The sequence below is a fragment of the Cucurbita pepo genome, chromosome LG03 (genome assembly GCF_002806865.2).
Source record: "Cucurbita pepo subsp. pepo cultivar mu-cu-16 chromosome LG03, ASM280686v2, whole genome shotgun sequence".
Lineage (NCBI taxonomy): Eukaryota > Viridiplantae > Streptophyta > Magnoliopsida > Cucurbitales > Cucurbitaceae > Cucurbita > Cucurbita pepo.
In genome coordinates, this window is record NC_036640.1 from 6,759,870 (window position 1) to 6,777,014 (window position 17,145).

A 17,145-nucleotide genomic window follows, 5' to 3' on the forward strand; every position below is an offset into this window, starting at 1 on the left:
ACACATGCGGAAGCCATTTGGATCTTAGGCACTTTTAGAACATCAATTATAGTAAATAACTAGCATGTTCATAAGTATTAAAACTTAATGAGTTTAAATACTAACCTTTTGTAGTTCAAACTCCTTTTGCCTCACGAACCGATTTCGAACCACCACTAGTGTCTTCTCCACTATTCTCCGGCCTTAGAACGGGATTGTGGAATCCGGTGAGTGACTAAACTTGGGAGGGATTTTGTATACGTGAAAGAGAGTGCTTGTGAGAGGTTTTTCATCAAGATGAAGAATCCCTTCCAAGTATCATGATCACTCTATTTAAAGAGTCAAGTTTGCATGTTCATGCAAACTTGAGATCACCAAATCTTGACACTTAAAATTCCACTCAAATGTTTGAGATTATGTGGCAAGCATGCATGTTTGAGTTAACCAAATTTTGACACTCAAAATTCCACTCAAACTTGTGGGGTTTATTTGGCAAACATGCAAGTTTGGTTAAACCAAATTTTGACACCTCAAAATTCCACTAACATGATTTTTCCATTAGATGAAAGTCAACATTTTGACTTTCTTCATTTTAATTAGATGAAAGTCAACATTTTGACTTTCTTCATTTTAATTCAACAATTAATTTGAATAATGAATTTCAAATTAAAGTAACATTAAATAATTAATTAAACTATTTAATTAATATTTAATATTAATTCAAATGCCAATCCCAATCAATTCCGACACATAATTGATTAAGATATTTAAATCTTATTTAAATATCTCAGATTCTCTCTTTTCGTTTAATTCGTAAATAAAATAAAATTGCGGTTAAATATATCGTATATATGTAACGCATATTCCCTAATTTGAATTCGAACACTTCGAACTCACTCGTCACACTGTTCTATGGTTTAGTCCGATATGAGCTAGCAGAGGGACCTAATGGACCTATAGATCATGGGCTCCAACGATTCAAGATTAACCGATTAAACTCATTAACCTGGTTAACCAACATTCGTTAACTACTAGGACACTCCACTATAGCCTAGTAGTTGCACTCCCCTCACTATAGATATATTTCTGTCCATCTGATATAACCATGATTAGTAAGTCGATCCTTCACAGGTTGTTCGTAACTAGAGCTGGGTCAATTTACCGTTTTACCCCTAAAGTTACTTCTTGTTCCTTATGTCTCACTGATCCTCTAATGAACAATTGGTTTGTGGTCCAACCAGTAAACCGAATCCCTCTCAGGCCAATGAGAGGGTGGGGCCCCTTGTTCAAGACCTGGAGTCAGTGCTTAAGGGAACTACCTTTCTTCTATCCCTAAAAGTGGGTAGGAGTGAATTCCGTCTTGCACCCCACGTCCCCAGCCATTCACCCAGTCTTACCCCTGAAATGGGAGGCCTATTGAGTCGGCGAACTAGAGCCACTCTCACCCATGCAAATCTAAGGATAATTCCGAATAAACAGGAGTTCATGGTTAGCTCAGGATTAAAACCGAGTTACCTAGGTTATCGAATGAAAAGAAAATCAGTCTCAACAGTAAACGACATTATAAAGTGAGAGTGGTTTTCTTCATGGTCCGATCTTATGCAATACTCATTGCATAGGACGCCCCCACTCACATGTCTCCACATGTACAATTTAGTGATCACATTGTTTATATCATATACAAAAGTGGGCCGCATCCATAGTGTCCCTAGAATAAGGTACTCAGCCTTATCCTTATACTATAGATCATTTTGACTATATACTTGAACTTGATCCACTCTTATGTCTCTACATATAGTTCAAGTAATCATACTATAGCCAGAGTGTTCTTAGTTTATTGGATTTAGATTAATGATCGTAAAGTTCAATTTATTCAATAACAATCTTTACTGAATAAATAACAATTATAACTTTATTGAAAATAGAATATGTTTTTGTTTACAAACTATGTTTTAGGACATAAAACCCAAAACCTATAACCCTGGATTGTTATGGACTCGGAAGTATTGATTGAGTGAATCTGGAAGCCAGGACCCCTAACTCAATAGTTTTAACTACCCTTGAGATATAGAGAACCACATTTGGACCCCGAGGTGTAGAGAGATGACCTCTTAGCTTAGAGTATCTGGTTTAGCATTCAAGTATGCCCCGCTTCCCTTCCTACTCCAGTGCGGTACCGTTGAGCTAGGTGAGACGCCAGTTAGGGAGATGTTACCCTCCCCTTCCTACTCCGGTGTCGTACCGTTGAGCTAGGCAAGACGCCAGTTAGGGAGATGTTACTCTTCCTTTCCTACTTCGGTGTGGTACCGTTGAGCTGGGCGAGACGCCAATTAGGAAGGTGTTACTCTTTCCTTCCTACTCCGGTGTGGTACTGTTGAGCTTGGCGAGACGCCTGTTAGGGAAGTGTTACTCGGTGGTAGATCGACTACTCTGCATGGGGATCCGTCTTATGGTAAGATATTGATCACGCGAGTGGGTCAAGGTCGCCTGCATGATGGGTCCGTCCTGTGGAAGGACGTTGACCATGCAGTGACTAGTTCTAGTTGGGTTGTACAAGGGGTACAATAGAGTTATGAGGGAGCACCTCATCCTCAAACGCTCAAATACCGCTTCAAAGGTTAAGTCCTTCCACCCCCATTTGTGTACTTAGAGTATTGAGACTCTAGGGACTAGAGTATAGTTGGTGGTTCTCTCCTAAACTTGGATGCGATTAAGAGCCTACAAGTATATTTTTATACTCACCCCGTTTTTTCTTCTTTTTTTCAGGTACCGATTGAAGTGGGGAGGTGTTCGAGAGCTGCACTATCACAGAGGGGTGTCATTCCGGAGCATCAGTCCCTTGTCGGTCATATAGAGTCTTTTGTATTTCATTTTATACTTGTAGTTCCTTTTTATTAATTTGAAACAAAACTTTTCTCTATTTTTTTTTAATTAAATGGTATTTTTACCTTTTACTTTTCTTTTCTTTTCTTTTGTTTGTTTTCGATTTCGTCTTTTTAGTCACAGTTCGGTTTTTCGAAGCCTCGAAATTCGGGTCGTGACATATTGGTATCAGAGCAGTCAGGTTTTAGATTCTGTAGACTTTTTCTAGGATAGAGAGTCGTACACCTCTGTGACTTAGCTTGACAACACGCCTCGCTGCGACCAGGTATGTAGTCTAACCCTTTTAGTAGGTTTTGATATGATGTAAAACATGGGAACTTGATGTTTGTCATGGGTTACATGGTAGCTGTAATAATGCCTTAGGGTGATAAATAATGAATGTTCACTCTATACGTCAATGCTATATTTGAGTTATTGTGAGGAGCCGAGAGGGGTCATGTTAGAACTTACTAGCCTTAGGGAGACAGAGAGGTGACGCCGCTAAGTGCGAAACGTCCCATGATGTACATGAGACTTTTCCAAGGCTTAGCACGAGGTGAATTACCTAGGACCCAGCCTCCTGTAACCATAAGTCTAGATGTCAAGCATGCCTCTGTAGAGGCCACGTAGTAGGCCTAGACAGTATAGAATTGCCTTGGTGCAAACCACATAGTAGACCCAAACAATATCGTTCTTACAAGTAAGGCGGCCACTGTAGGAATTAAGCACCTCTCAAGCAAACCATTTTCACAAGTGAGTTTGGTTAAGTTGAAAGTCGAGAAATTAGATTCACCACCAGAGAGAGTGAAGCTATGGAGGCCATGGCTTCAAGGTTGGTTGGAGTCATCATGAGATAAGATCAGAGTTACCGACTTCCATAAGTGAGATGTGTGCTTTTATGCCACTAAGGAGTCATGGGGTGTAGGAAATTCCTACTGAAGGATCACGTAATGTAACACCCCAAAAATGAAAGAAATTAGATCCAACCAGAATAAGCCGCTCTTGAATTAAAGAATTAAGCAAGGATGATGATCTCAAGCAAGTTATTCTTATACCCTAGCAAGTAATGTTAAGGAGTTTAAAACCTATGGAAAAAGGATGGGAAAGTAAAAGTAAGTAAAAAGGGCAAAAAGGTCATTTTTCCAATTATTAAGGATCTTCCCGGATTTTTTAGGTCCTTATGTAGAAGTAATTTCAAGATGCTCAAGAAGTGAAGAATGATCAACATGAGATGAAGGATTTTTAGAAAAATTATGGATTTTTCAAGAAAATAATATTAAAATATTCGAAAAGTGGAAAATTACCATAATACCCCTGGAAGAATGGATAATTACGAAAATGCTCCTCTGATCAGAATCAGAGTATCTACCGTGACCATCTGAGCAAAATCTCTCGAAACTCAAATATCAGCCGTTGGATCTTCCCCAAAATTGGATATGATCTAGAAGATGGACAGATCATCACATCCAACGGCTATTATACAAAACCATAATCGGTGAGGCTCTGACAGGAGTAGATATTTCCGGCGCATTTTCGAGAAAATCCAACTGAAAATTCACGACGATTCTGGAGCTCCCAATGTCGGTTTAAGTTTCCCCTATAAATTCTCAAGTTGGGGCAATCGTTTGGAACAAGAATCGAGCAAGTTCGAGCTCCTAGTCGTTGGCAATAAGTGTTTAGATTTTTGGTCTTCTACTCTCGGGTTTCTTCTAAATTCGAGAGCAATTTTCCATCATTTCCTTTCAAACTTGTTCCTATAGCTTCTAAACAAGATTACCCACAAGTTCTATGAAGGAATGGAGAGCTGAAACGTCGTAGAACAAGATACTCAAGAGATCGAAAATCGGAGGTGTCGGGTAACTTGCAGACCGAGAGTGGTTTCTCAAAATTAAGATCCCACACTCAAAGTCGTTCCTCCAAACCAATTCCTATACCATGAGAAAAGGATAAGGAAGAGGTTTCGTTAAGAAATCGAGCCTCGAAAACCCCTAGAATCAGCTACCCAATAAGAAATCCTCTATTTTTACTCCGACAAGAAATCATATTTTGGACGAACTTTGGAAGCAAATATCTTAGGCTACGGTCCATGAAAAGGTACGAAATCAATCCCTAGCTCTTCATTGTAACACCCTCTTTAAGTTTCTTGAAGGAATCGAGGGGTGAAACGGCGTGATAGGAGATATTTTATTCTTGCCTAACAAATTGAATATTATGACATGTGAGTATTTTTATATTAAAAAATTCCATATAAAACGATTAGTAAACTTTTTATTAGAGTAATATTACAGCAAGCACGTCACAACTCTCACACAAAAGAAAGGATTTGATGTGAAGTAAGGCGCGCGTCTTCTTCCCGTTTGGAGAAGAAGACGATGACGTGGCCGGTTCAGTTCTTCTTCCCGTTTGGAGAAGAAGACGATGACGTGGCCGGTTCAGTTGAACCGGCCATGTCATCCCAAAACTCGACCTTCCCTTGGTTTTTCTCAATTTTAACCCCCTTCTAGATCGGTTCTCATGAAAAACTTTATGGTTCCAGAAACTAGACACATTAAGGAGTCTATGGAATAAAATTTGAGGTAATTCAGGTACCGGAAGCTCAAGAATGGAGGTCCCGAACGTCAACAATGAGGTAAGTAGCCATCTTGGACTTTTAGTTAAGAAATACTTGTAGCAATCACTTGGATTTCCATATGAACCCTAAACCAAGTATAAACTAAGGATAAATGAAAGAAAAAACCCTAGGAACTATGAGTTAAGGCCTTGAACTGAACAAATTGCTCAGGATTTAGATAACGTTAAAATAACTCAATAGATGAACTCCTCTGCCTATGAAATTTTAATGCGAAGTATATTATAGCATTTTGAGGTTATATATGAAATTTGGAGGTCATTGGATAAGGATAAGTAGGTAAACCAAGAAACGGTACAAAATGACCATAATGCCCCTAAAGATATCTACCTACGGTTTATGACCTAGATGACCTCCAAATACTATGAAACTCTGAAGTAGATCTTATTTTATGATGTTTGATGATGTTTGATGATGTTTTATAATGTGGTGAAGTTTGAAACCCATTGAAAATGACCAAAATGCCTCGAGGACTTCTTATGAAAATTCAAGGTCCATACGTTCTCCAAATGATTTGCTATTTCTTATAAGGTCTATTATGAAGGACATGAAGTTATGTTTGAGGTTTCAGTTGATTAGAGTAAGTTTGGAACCTAAACCAAGTTAGGATCCAAGAAACACCAAAGGAAACACCACAAGAATCAAAATCTTCTAGAACCCTCTAAAGAACTCCCTAGGAATCTATGACCTCTTAGAACAACTCGTGCTAAGATGGGTCCATATGGTTACAAATGCAAGTTAAAACTTATGCCTCAAGGAATTACAAACCTTAGAAACTTACAAGATTGAGAACAAAGAAGACCACATAAGCTTTACAACTATTTACAACTACCCAAGTAAGAAGAATGCTAGGTACTACTCAAGGACGAGGGACCAAGGTCCCCAAACTCAGAAACTCAAGAATACTAGGTAATACTCTAGTCATGTCCAAAGTGACTCATGACCTCCCACCAAGCGGTGCATGAGGCCCAAGAATTCCTCTTCTAGGTGGCATGCCTAGTACCATGTTTTCTTTGCAGGATGTCATGTTTGGCCTCAAGTTTCTCTCACCTAGAAGAGATGTCCTACACCAAGTTATGGGTACCCAAAAGATTTGCAGGATGTCATGTTTAAGTATGCACCGAGCAAGTGACCTTTATGGTTTATCATTGGGAGTAGTCTAGGGCCACGGAGGAACAAGAAGAGAATAAGTTACCTTAGCCAAGAATCAAGAACCTCCTAAGACCTCCCACAGTACAGCATACTCATGACTTAGACTACGCTTCTTGGAACGCATGAAGCCTTGAACGTAGGTTAAGCAGACTGTATTATAGGGCAAGCCCTTGATGCAGTATTATACTACATCACTTGGAACGTAAGATGCCTTGGATGTAGGTTTCCAGACTATGCCGCTTGGAACGCATGAAGCCTTGGGCATAAGTTAAGAAGACCGTATCAAAGGGCAAGCCCTAAGATGCAATAAGACTACATCGCTTGGAACGCATGAAGCCTTGGACACAAGATTGTCAGGTGCATGTCTAGTGCCGTAAATCCTAAGGGAAGTGTCTTGGAGAACGAATCAAGAAAAGAACAAGAACCTAAAAAGTACCAAGAACAAGAGAAAGATCAAGGACTAGAACATGGATCAAGATCCTAGTTCTAAGGATAAGAACCCGGAACAAAAGACCCAGAACCAAGAAGGCCCTTAAAGGAAAACCAAGGTTTTAGAATCCAAGGACCAAGGTCTTCAAGATAGATCAAGATAAGAACCTCAAGTCAAGAACAAGAATTAAAGGGCCTAAGTACTTACAACAAGAACAAGAACAAGCAAGAACAAAGAATGTGGTACCCTAACATATCAAGGACACGCTTAAGAGCCTATAAGTAGGCTACTTACTGAGTCTTGTACTCATTCCTTATTCTCCATTTTTTTCAGGTGATAAAGAACTGGTCGAGGTCGGGAGCGACTCTAAAGCAGGTGTTGTAGACAAACCTCACCCGTCGTCTCAACCCTTTTGTTTTAAAATGTTTTGTGTCTGTTCCTGATTTTGTATTTTAACGATTATGTTGTATTTTAAATTACTTATGTGCGCACACTATTTTGTTATAATGTAAATTATGTTTTAAAATTTAATTGTTTTATTTAGCGAGAAAACTTTACCCGTCTTTTAGAGCCATCGCTTCAAGTTCGATCCTTACCCAATTCTTTTTGGTGCTAACATTTCTCTACCCTTTCTTCTGCCTCTTCCTCTCCCTCAACCAACATCTCTCCTTTCCCTAGGATTATGTCCCGCTAAAAGGGTGACATGTCATCTTCTTCATTTTCAACTCCTTCGTTCAAAAGTACTTCCCTTTCTTGAAGATTGCCTAAGGCTATTTCAATTTGCTCCATCTGGTCTGTCAATGTACTAATAACTTGATTCAAATGAGTAATGGTTCCAACCTGTGCTTCTCTCCACCTAGCTTCATTGATCTCCCCTCTATTTCCTCCGTCTTAGTTCATGATTATACAAACAGTAGTTATGTTTAGGACCTCAAACACACAACTCACTGATGTTACACTCAGGGACACTCGTGCTTATTACACACAAAGGTACGGTATTTGGGAAAGTGACTAAATTACGATCAAGGTAGGCTAGTATATATAGATAAAGCAATTCTGATAGTAGCAAGCTATTCGAGGAAAGCAACATAAGTTAATTATAAAATAACACCAAAATAAACCAATAAAGGACACAGACTTTTTTTGGGCGGAATTGCACATTGAAAAAAATAAATTTGACCATTACATACCTTATGAAATTAAAAATAATAAATAAAGTTTTCTAACCACTCATGAAATGATGTTTGCAACTTAATCCACTACTTCAACCGTGCAAATATTCACTTCTGAAGCTCCAAATGGTTCTTCCGCATTCGAATCAGCTTGTAACACATGAAATGATGGTTGAATCGAGCCTATCCAATTTTGTAGATGAAGAATGAATGCTTGTTGAATCTTCTTGGCCTTGGGTCATGTAATAGGTTCGGTTGTAATATTTGGAACACCGTGATCCTTGTCAGGTGGGGTACCTCGAAGTTTCGTATAGTACTCTTGCTACTCTACGAAACATTTTGGATCTGTCGAGTGATATGTCCCATCTGTGGGATGAACTACTTTTCTATTCTTTGACTCATGTAGCTTGCTTTGCTTATCTTGTGAATGACCAGTTGCCTAGGTTGAGGTGCTACTTGTAAAGTTCTAATGAGACAGGATGATGTTTTCTAGTTTGAATATTATTCATGGAAGGTTAGCTAGCGGACCCTTCCACAAGACCATAAAGGTATTTAAGTTTGGGGGATGTGATCTATGCGTGCCCGTAGCTATTAGGTCAACCTATGTGGTCCCACGCCCCCCTCTCAGGAATGGATTTACAACATAGTGGCCCTATTCAGAAGATCTCTGGTCATTCTCACAAGATTAGGGTACGCACTATCTTAATCAACCGATGTATGGAAACTGTAGTGAAGAGTCTAATGAGACAATACATAGTGCTTATAGCCTAGAGAGTTACCTTGGTTTGGGGTTTAGGGTACACAATACATAGTGCTTAAACACCATGGAAGTCTACTAAGTTCCTCGGGGCTTCTATGTCGTTTTTATTTTAGTCTCTCAATTCCACTACATTTAACACTAACTCTTCGAGCTAATCTATTCTTTTAAGTAAACTTATGAAAGGTGTCTTAACTATTCAGATTGTGAATAAGCTAATAATCCATAGAAAAAATTGCTTCTCCTTAGGTCTTATGAGGGAGCCAATCCAAAGAAAAGAAAAAAAAAATCATTTTTCAAGTAAACTTCCCAAATTTTTAATTTCCATTAGGAATTTCAAGATGTTTAAGCCGAAAAAGACCCAAAAGGGTAAAAAAGAATTGGATTTTTTTGTCATTTTCTCTGGATTAGCCCTTTTCTTACGAAACAGTTCTTTTTTTTTTTTTTTAAGGCAAAATAAGAAGCCTTGGATGCAAGTTTAAACTATGCTGCTTGTTATGTATGAAATCTTGGGCGCAAGTATTCAGACTTTACTGCTTGAAACATATAAAGTCTTGGCATGTATTTTTTGACTATATCGTTTGGAACGTAATAAACTTTGGACGCAGGTTTTCAAACTAATACTACTTGGAACCTAAGAAGTATTGGGTGTAGGTTTCAAATTGTACTACAAAGAACACATAAAACCTTGGATGCAGCTTCAGACTGTTTTGAATGCATGAAGCCTTGGATATAGGTTTTTAGATTGTATTGCTTGAAATGAAGTCTTGGACATAGGTTGTCAGTTTCATGCATTGTATCGTAAATTAAGAACAACACAAGAATAAGAACAAGAACCAAGAATGAGAACTAAGGACAATGACAAAAACCAACTAGAATAAGGATCGAGATCCAATTCTTAGAATTAAGAAGCCAAAAACCTAACAACTAAGGTCCTTATATCCTAATCATATTTAAGAACTCAGAACCCAGACGAGAACAATGATAAAAAATATTTAAGAACTCAGAACCCAGACGAGAACAATGATAAAAACTTAGAACTCATGAACAGAATCTACGAATCTAAGTTCTCATGATCAAGAACAAGAACATGATAAGAAATAGTGTGATAACCTAGCATCAACCATGGACATGATTAAAAGTTTACAAGTAGGCCACTTATTGAGTTTTTGTACTCATTTCTACTCTCTCACGTTTTTTAGGTGATCAAAAAGAGTTGGCTAATGATGAAAGCGGATCTAGAGCAGGTGCCATACATAGCCATGCCAAGTTATTAACTGTTTTAATATTTTAAGTTGTTTTGTTTATTGGGCCTAATGCAACAAAATATATTTATCTTTTTGTTTTAAACACAAAAATTACCATCACTCCGCACGGTTTGTCTTTTCAAGTATATTTTGCTTAGTTTTCTTAGTAAATTTTACGATCTTATAATATTTAAATATAATTTAAGTAAGATAATATATCTTTTTAGATATTCAAATATGTTTTTCCGCAAGTATTCTCCCAAATATTAATCATATGACACTATAAGGTTCATACATCTTAGGGCTCAACTATGTCCAATACCAACTCATGATTATAAAGGTACAAATGCAAACTTCCAATACCAACTCATGATTATAAAGGTACAAATGCAAACTTCGTAGATGAGTACAAGTTCACTATTCAATATCCTCATATTGTACCATCATTATAATGGGGGACCCCGTTATAAACAATTATCAACTGTACTATGTACACCTTCGTTAATGGAAACAGGTTCACGATCAAAGATTAGTTCGTGAACCCCTAACCATTCCTACATAAAATCTATCATCATAAGTTAGGACATAAAAATCTCACATAGTCGAACCATGTAGCATGTTTACGGGTCACCTAAGCTCACATGGTATCTAGCATAGTCGTCCAAACAAGAAGTCTAATATATAGGTATCCGATTTAATCACGTCCGAGTTGATACTAGAAGTATGCTTAAGAAATGAATCTAATTTGGGTACTTACATTGGTTGAATCCTCCAAAAGACTCTCCAAGAATTGGCTCTTAACTCAAAATTTAGGGAGTTAAGAACAAGGAATGTAATATTGACTCTACTCCACACATGGATTGGGCCACAGGCATTTCCACCTTCTAATCTCCTCTTCTTTGTACACCTTTCTCACTCCTCCATAGTACCCATCTCCTTCATTCCCTGCTTCCTTGTGCCTCTTTCTGTCTATCATCGTCTTCCTCCATCTCGACCCGACGCTATATTGACTGAACTCGAACATCACCATCTCTGTCCACCACCAACCAAACTATCAAACATGCTTTTATGTTGTAATCACACACTACAACTTCGTATTTTCACTTACCATTGCTACAACAACCGCACTCGTTCGCGCCGCTCCCATCACATGCCTCCAAGTGCCCAACGACACCGTACCACCACCCTACAAAACATTACCACGATTGAGGCTGATTGTTGGGAGGGAGTCCCACAATTAGTGGGTTTATAAGTAAGAAATACATCTCCATTGATACGAGGCCGGTTGGGGAAGCCCAAAGCAAAACCACGAGAGCTTAGGCTCAAAGTGGACAATATCGTACCATTGTGGAGAGTCGTGATTCAAAATTTTGCAAAGAGTTTGAAGGGGACAAACACACCATAAGAAAACTCCTTGCTTTTTCTCCATTGGATCTCCACATGATCACCAGGTTTCAAGTCAGCTAAGCAATCAGACACATGAAGAACATGGGGAGGAGTATCAACAGGGGGTGCTCTTACCCTGTTCCATGCAATATTCTCCTCTATTGCTCGTCGCCCATGAGGTGGATATCTAACATCATTCAATTCCCATAATGTTCAATACAAAGACGTGTAGAATTCAACTAAGTTTTTGAGTCAATGTAAGCATGTCTTTCTAAACATACCTTGCCTTAAACATGTCGGTCTGCGAATCATATGAAATTTGGGCATCATAACATGACAACATGAACCCAGCATGACCACTCTGCAAAAAAACAGAGATATATAAAGCAATAAGGAATGATATATTCAAAAGGGCTTATTTCTTACCTCTCTGTTGAAGACTTGAGCTGGGAACCAAAGCTTGCCACTTTCAAGAGATTGATACCAAGCCTTCTTTGAATCAATTGGTAAAGAACGCTTGATCTTGCCCTTACTTTCTGATTTTGGTCTCATGAACTTAGACAAACCTCCAAAACATGAACTCAACAGACCTCTGTTCTGAGATGGGGTTGAGAGCTTTGATCTCCTCTTATGGGCTATATGCAAATGCCATTGTTTACAAGCAGAGTCACCTATTAACTTACCCCATTTCTGGTTCATCCGCTTCTCCCACAGATACTCATCTTCACAAGCATTCCTCAAATGGGTACACACATTTGCCATCTTACACAAATCAGATGGTGAAAGCCGGTCGAGAATGGACTCAAGAGCCAAGTTGGGTAGATCCAAGAGGGATGTCCCTTTTTTCTCATCTGAACTCTCTAGCTTCGTGCTCTTTAATGGCGGATCGGAGAGGGTGAACAGTTGAAAGAAACTCAGAGCATGGCTGCCCTTGTGGAACCATGATAAAAGGAATGGTGAAAATAAACTCATCTTGGCCTCCCATGGCGGGAGACGTTTGTAAGAGAAGGATTTGGAGAGAAGGATGAATGAAAGGAAGGAGATGAGAAGATAAAACATTGTGGTCTGTGAAACCCTCGCACAAAATGAAGCAAAAAAGGGCAGATACTAAATGAAAAGTCCCCCAAATCGATGAAAAACAAAACAGAGAACGACCCAATTGACGAAATGATGAAAGGAACAAAAACCCTTAAAGAAGTTCAGTGGTAAAATGAAGAAAAAGGGGGAACCACAGAAAATAGAAGTGGTGGTGGTGGTGGTGGTGGTTGAAGAGTTTGGGAGGAAAAGGAGCATTAAATGAAATTGGGAGGTGCAGCTGAGAAGGCATGAGAGGGGGCATTATGTTATGCGGCCACCGCCAGTGGTAGGGGCCATATATCATAAAAACAGGTAAGGGGGGTTTGAGGTTGAAGTTGATTGACTGCGCATAAGGGAACTTGGTTTGGTCACCCACCATTGGAGTGCGAAGTGTGAAGGCTTAAATTAAGAGTAAAGGTCCCACCTTTGCCTTGTTTGTTTGTATGTATGATGCTTCCAAGGCTTTCCTTCTCTTCCCCCTCGTTTTCACCTTCCAATTCCATTGCTTCTTTTCCAACTACCCTTCTTCTGTCCTTTTCCTTCTTACAACAAAAAAAATTAATACTTATTTGTCTTTACCTCCTTTCTTAAGTTTCAATTTAAAAAAAAAAAAGTTGGAGATAGACGTTAGGATCGCACAACAACTCACACACTCCATCAAGATGAATTCAAAAAACGGGATAGAAAAAATTCATAAAAGAATATTGGCTAAATGTTTTATTGATAACTTCAGTCATATACACCATAGAATACAGAGAAAATACATTTTTAGATTTCATGGGTATATACATGGTTTCAGTTTACGCTTTAACAGATTTAACATACCACATATGTTACATGATATATATCTCTATCAGATTTTTACTAAATATTTGTTCAACCCTCTTTTTTTTAGTATCAAGCTACATATTCAAAAGGAAGACTCAAAAAAAAAAAAAATAAAATAAAAAAACTTTAATTACTTTTGAAATTTCTAAAATTTCTAAAATTAGCTAAAATATTTGTGGAGTTGACCACTACCCAATGTAGTGGTCCAAATTGGTTATGTTTAAGGAGCTAAAATCTTCATTAAACTGTCTTTATGTTAATAGATGTCCAATTTGATGTATACATTATAGTGAGTGATGTTTGATCGAAGTCACCGACCCCATCTTTATGCTGGGCAATTTGTTTCTGCACCTTATTCAAACTCTGTCTTTTCTAGGGGTGTACATTTAACCCGACAATCCGGACCAATCTTGGGTTGGATTAGCATTTCGGGTAGGGTTGTGTTCATTCTTTTGAACCCGAATTAAATCGGTTCGGTTTCGTGTTGGTGGATAAAACCTTCGAATTGACCTGAGCCAAATAAAAATATATAAATTATATTAAGAATTTTTGGTATTAATAAGTTTCTTGGAGTGGTACCTCAGCCTCTCTAAAGACACCCACTTTCGGGATATACATTTTTTTTCTTTTTTTATTTGATGATCTATCATTCTATTTTCTTATTTAACCAAATCTCAAGAAATATCGGTATTTAACTGTATTTAGTTTTATGACAATGTTGACCTATGTTAATATGTTACAATTTTCATTTAATGTTTTTTATTGATTTTTTTTTGTATACGAATAATTATGAAATGTGAATAAATAAAACTTTAAAAAAAAAAATTTGACAACTCGACAACCCAGCCCGAACCCAATCCAAATCCAACCCGAAAATAGAGGGTTGGATTGTGAAAATTTTCGGGTTGGGTTGGGTTACCAATCCAACCAACCCGAATTTTTGGGTTGGGTCAAAAAAATTCCTCAACCCAACCCAACCCAACCCGGACTTTGTACACCCCTAGCCTTTCCTCTTCCCCTCTACTAGTAGCTTCAAGAAATGTTTTGAATGTAGCTTTAGAGACGAGGATGAAGTGAACTCATCCATGATCTCTAGTTTCTTCAAAATGCTAATAGAGAGATGTGTGAAAACATTGAACATGCTCTCTATCTTCTCGGTGTCATTGCTTGTGTTGTGACATAGCTTCGGTGGCAGTGTGTTACAGTTCAAGTCCACCGCTAGTAAATATTGTCTATTTTGGTCTATTACATTATCGTCGTTAGCCTCACAATTTTAAAACGTGTCTAGCCCTACTCTGACCAGTTCCTCTTAGATCCCACATCGATTGAAGAGGAGAACAAAACATTCGTTATAAATGTGTGAAAACCTCTCCCTAGTAAACCTGTTTTAAAACTGTAAAGCTAACGGCAATACGTAACAGATCAATGCGAATAATATTTGCTAGAAGTGGGTTTGGGTTGCTACAATTTGAATCAAAGCTATACATAGAGCAGTGTGCCAGCAAAGACGCTGGGCTCTCAAAGGGGGTGGATTGTGAGATTCCACATTGGTTAGAGATGGGAACGAAACATTCCTTATAAGGGTGTGGAAACCTCTCCCTAGTAACGCATTTTAAAACTATGAGACTCACGACGATACGTAATGGGCAAAACAAACAATATCTGGTAGTGGTGGGTTTAGACTGTTACAGTGTGGCAGATATTTTAGCGTTGTCACGAGAGAGGTGGGGGCTAAATCAAAGTCTGCCGGAAGGAAAAAGTGGTTCAGAAGGAGACAAAATCCATGTCGATTAGAATACTTTGATCCATGTTAAAAAAAATATTGATTGTTCATAGATGATGTGCACAACTCACACACTCGATATACATGAAGAACATGAAGAACATGACGGGAAAAGAGAGAAAACACAGAAGAAGAAATGTACATAGAGATACCGGGATTGGAAAAGCTCCACCGCGGTTAGGGTGTATTTGATAGATGTCTTCTAATAGGTAGGTATGAGATATGAGAGCAAGAGGCATGAATTAGTAGGTAAGTTTAGGTATAATGGGTGATTGATGTGGACAAGCATGTGGTCTGCTTTCATCATCTTCATAATTTAAGACTTTTTGAAAGCTCATAACCACATATGCTTTTTCGGGAGCCCACACCCACAACTATTTTCGGTACTCATTTATTAGAATCCCATCATTTTATTTTTTTAAAAGTATTTAATAAATTTTTTATTTTCTATTCAAGAAGCTGAATTTCAGGTGACACGTGTCATGTGAGGCGTTAACGAACGCGGCACGCTTCCGTTGGGACCCGACCTGTGTCAAGCATCTCACCTACATGTTGTCGCCTAATAATTTGCAGAAAATCCTTTCGCACCCAAGATTCGAACACTAGACATTGGAGTCAAAGCAGCCAATCAGAAAGTGCTCATGACAAGCGAGGAGAGTGAGTACTCCCCCAAAGGGCTTAATCCACTTTTTGATCCATCAGACCTCGGTTTGTTAGTTTTTCATCTTGATTTCGATACTAAACTTAATTTTCTTAAATTAAGACTTACTATATAAATTTTTTTAGAAATTTAGGAACTTCTAAGGATCACTAGAACGTACTAGTATATTAGTATATCTGGCTTTCGGACTTTAGAAGGGTAATTTTTTATAAGTGTACAATTTATGATGAGATCGCAACTCACATCACTGCAAAAGTAGGCTTGAGCTTCCAAGAGCCTAGAGAAAACCTTGTGATAACTTACTAGAATAAGAATGCAGTTAGAGCTTATAAATAGATTGATTATCGAGTATTTTTTATACTTATCACATTACTTATTTCTTTTTTAGATGTTCACTAACGGCTGGTCAAGATCAAGGAGCGTTTGAGAGCTATGCGGTCACAGAGAGGGTCGTCCTAGGTCGTTAGTCTAGTCCGTATATTTTGGGTCATTCATATTTTGTTAGAAATTGTATCCTCAACCCATTCCTCGTTTGTAATAAATACAAACGAACACTGACTTCCAACACCGACTTCGTTTGTAATAAATACAAACCGTTCGACTTGTATTTGAAGTTGGTGTCTTGTTTTTAATTTTAAAGTAGGAAAAAGGAGAAAAAGAAAAATGTGCTATTTATGAAGTCATAAACAGGAAAATATAAATAAATAAATAAATAAATAAAATAAAATAAAATAAAAGGCAAGGTTTCATCTTCTCCCTGTCCCTGATAGCTGCCCTCCACAACAGTTTCTTCTCTAGAGACCACCAGCGATTCACACAGCCCATAAGATTCAGGGAAGAGAAAATAACTCTCTTTCATGGAAGCTTCTTCTTCAACCTTCCCAAGTTTATAAACTTTTTTTCTCCATTGAAAACATTCCGCTACTAAATTTACTAAATTTAGGTGAGTGACCCGGTGTGCTTGATAGCTACTAAATTACTTGTATGGTCCCCGCCCCACTTTCAAAACGGGTTTACAGCACAAAGACCCCGTTAAGAAAATCCTTGACCATTTCCACCCGATAAAGACATCTGGTCACCTTTATGCACTACACCAAGCTCGACGGTACTACTTCTGTGTTCCCACCGCTTGATAGTTGTGCTAAAAGTTTCGACCTAGATCACTAATAGCGCTAATTGTGT

The 17,145-nt window shown here is 38.2% G+C and overlaps 1 protein-coding gene across 1 annotated transcript; it reads right to left on the reverse strand.

Moving 5' to 3' along the window:
- Positions 1–10,672: 10,672 nt before the first annotated feature.
- On the reverse strand, positions 10,673–13,022 carry LOC111789835 (F-box protein At2g26850-like). The gene is made up of 5 exons (XM_023670539.1): positions 12,041–13,022; positions 11,896–11,975; positions 11,629–11,801; positions 11,337–11,414; positions 10,673–11,260 (listed from the first exon to the last, which is right to left on the reverse strand). The coding sequence occupies exons 1-5, from the start codon at positions 12,671–12,673 to the stop codon at positions 11,073–11,075; spliced, it is 1,152 nt and encodes a 383-aa protein (XP_023526307.1). The 5' UTR covers positions 12,674–13,022; the 3' UTR covers positions 10,673–11,072.
- Positions 13,023–17,145: the final 4,123 nt, after the last annotated feature.

Bases quoted from the DNA above. Each gene is read 5' to 3' on its own strand.
- LOC111789835 (XM_023670539.1), bottom strand. From the start codon at position 12,673: ATGTTTTATCTTCTCATCTCCTTCCTTTCATTCATCCTTCTCTCCAAA. The intron at 11,802-11,895 runs GTATGTTTAGAA...GAATGATGTTAG, and splicing joins ACCGACATGTTTAAGGCAAG to ATATCCACCTCATGGGCGAC. The intron at 11,261-11,336 runs GTAAGTGAAAAT...GGTGGTGGACAG, and splicing joins GTGCGGTTGTTGTAGCAATG to AGATGGTGATGTTCGAGTTC.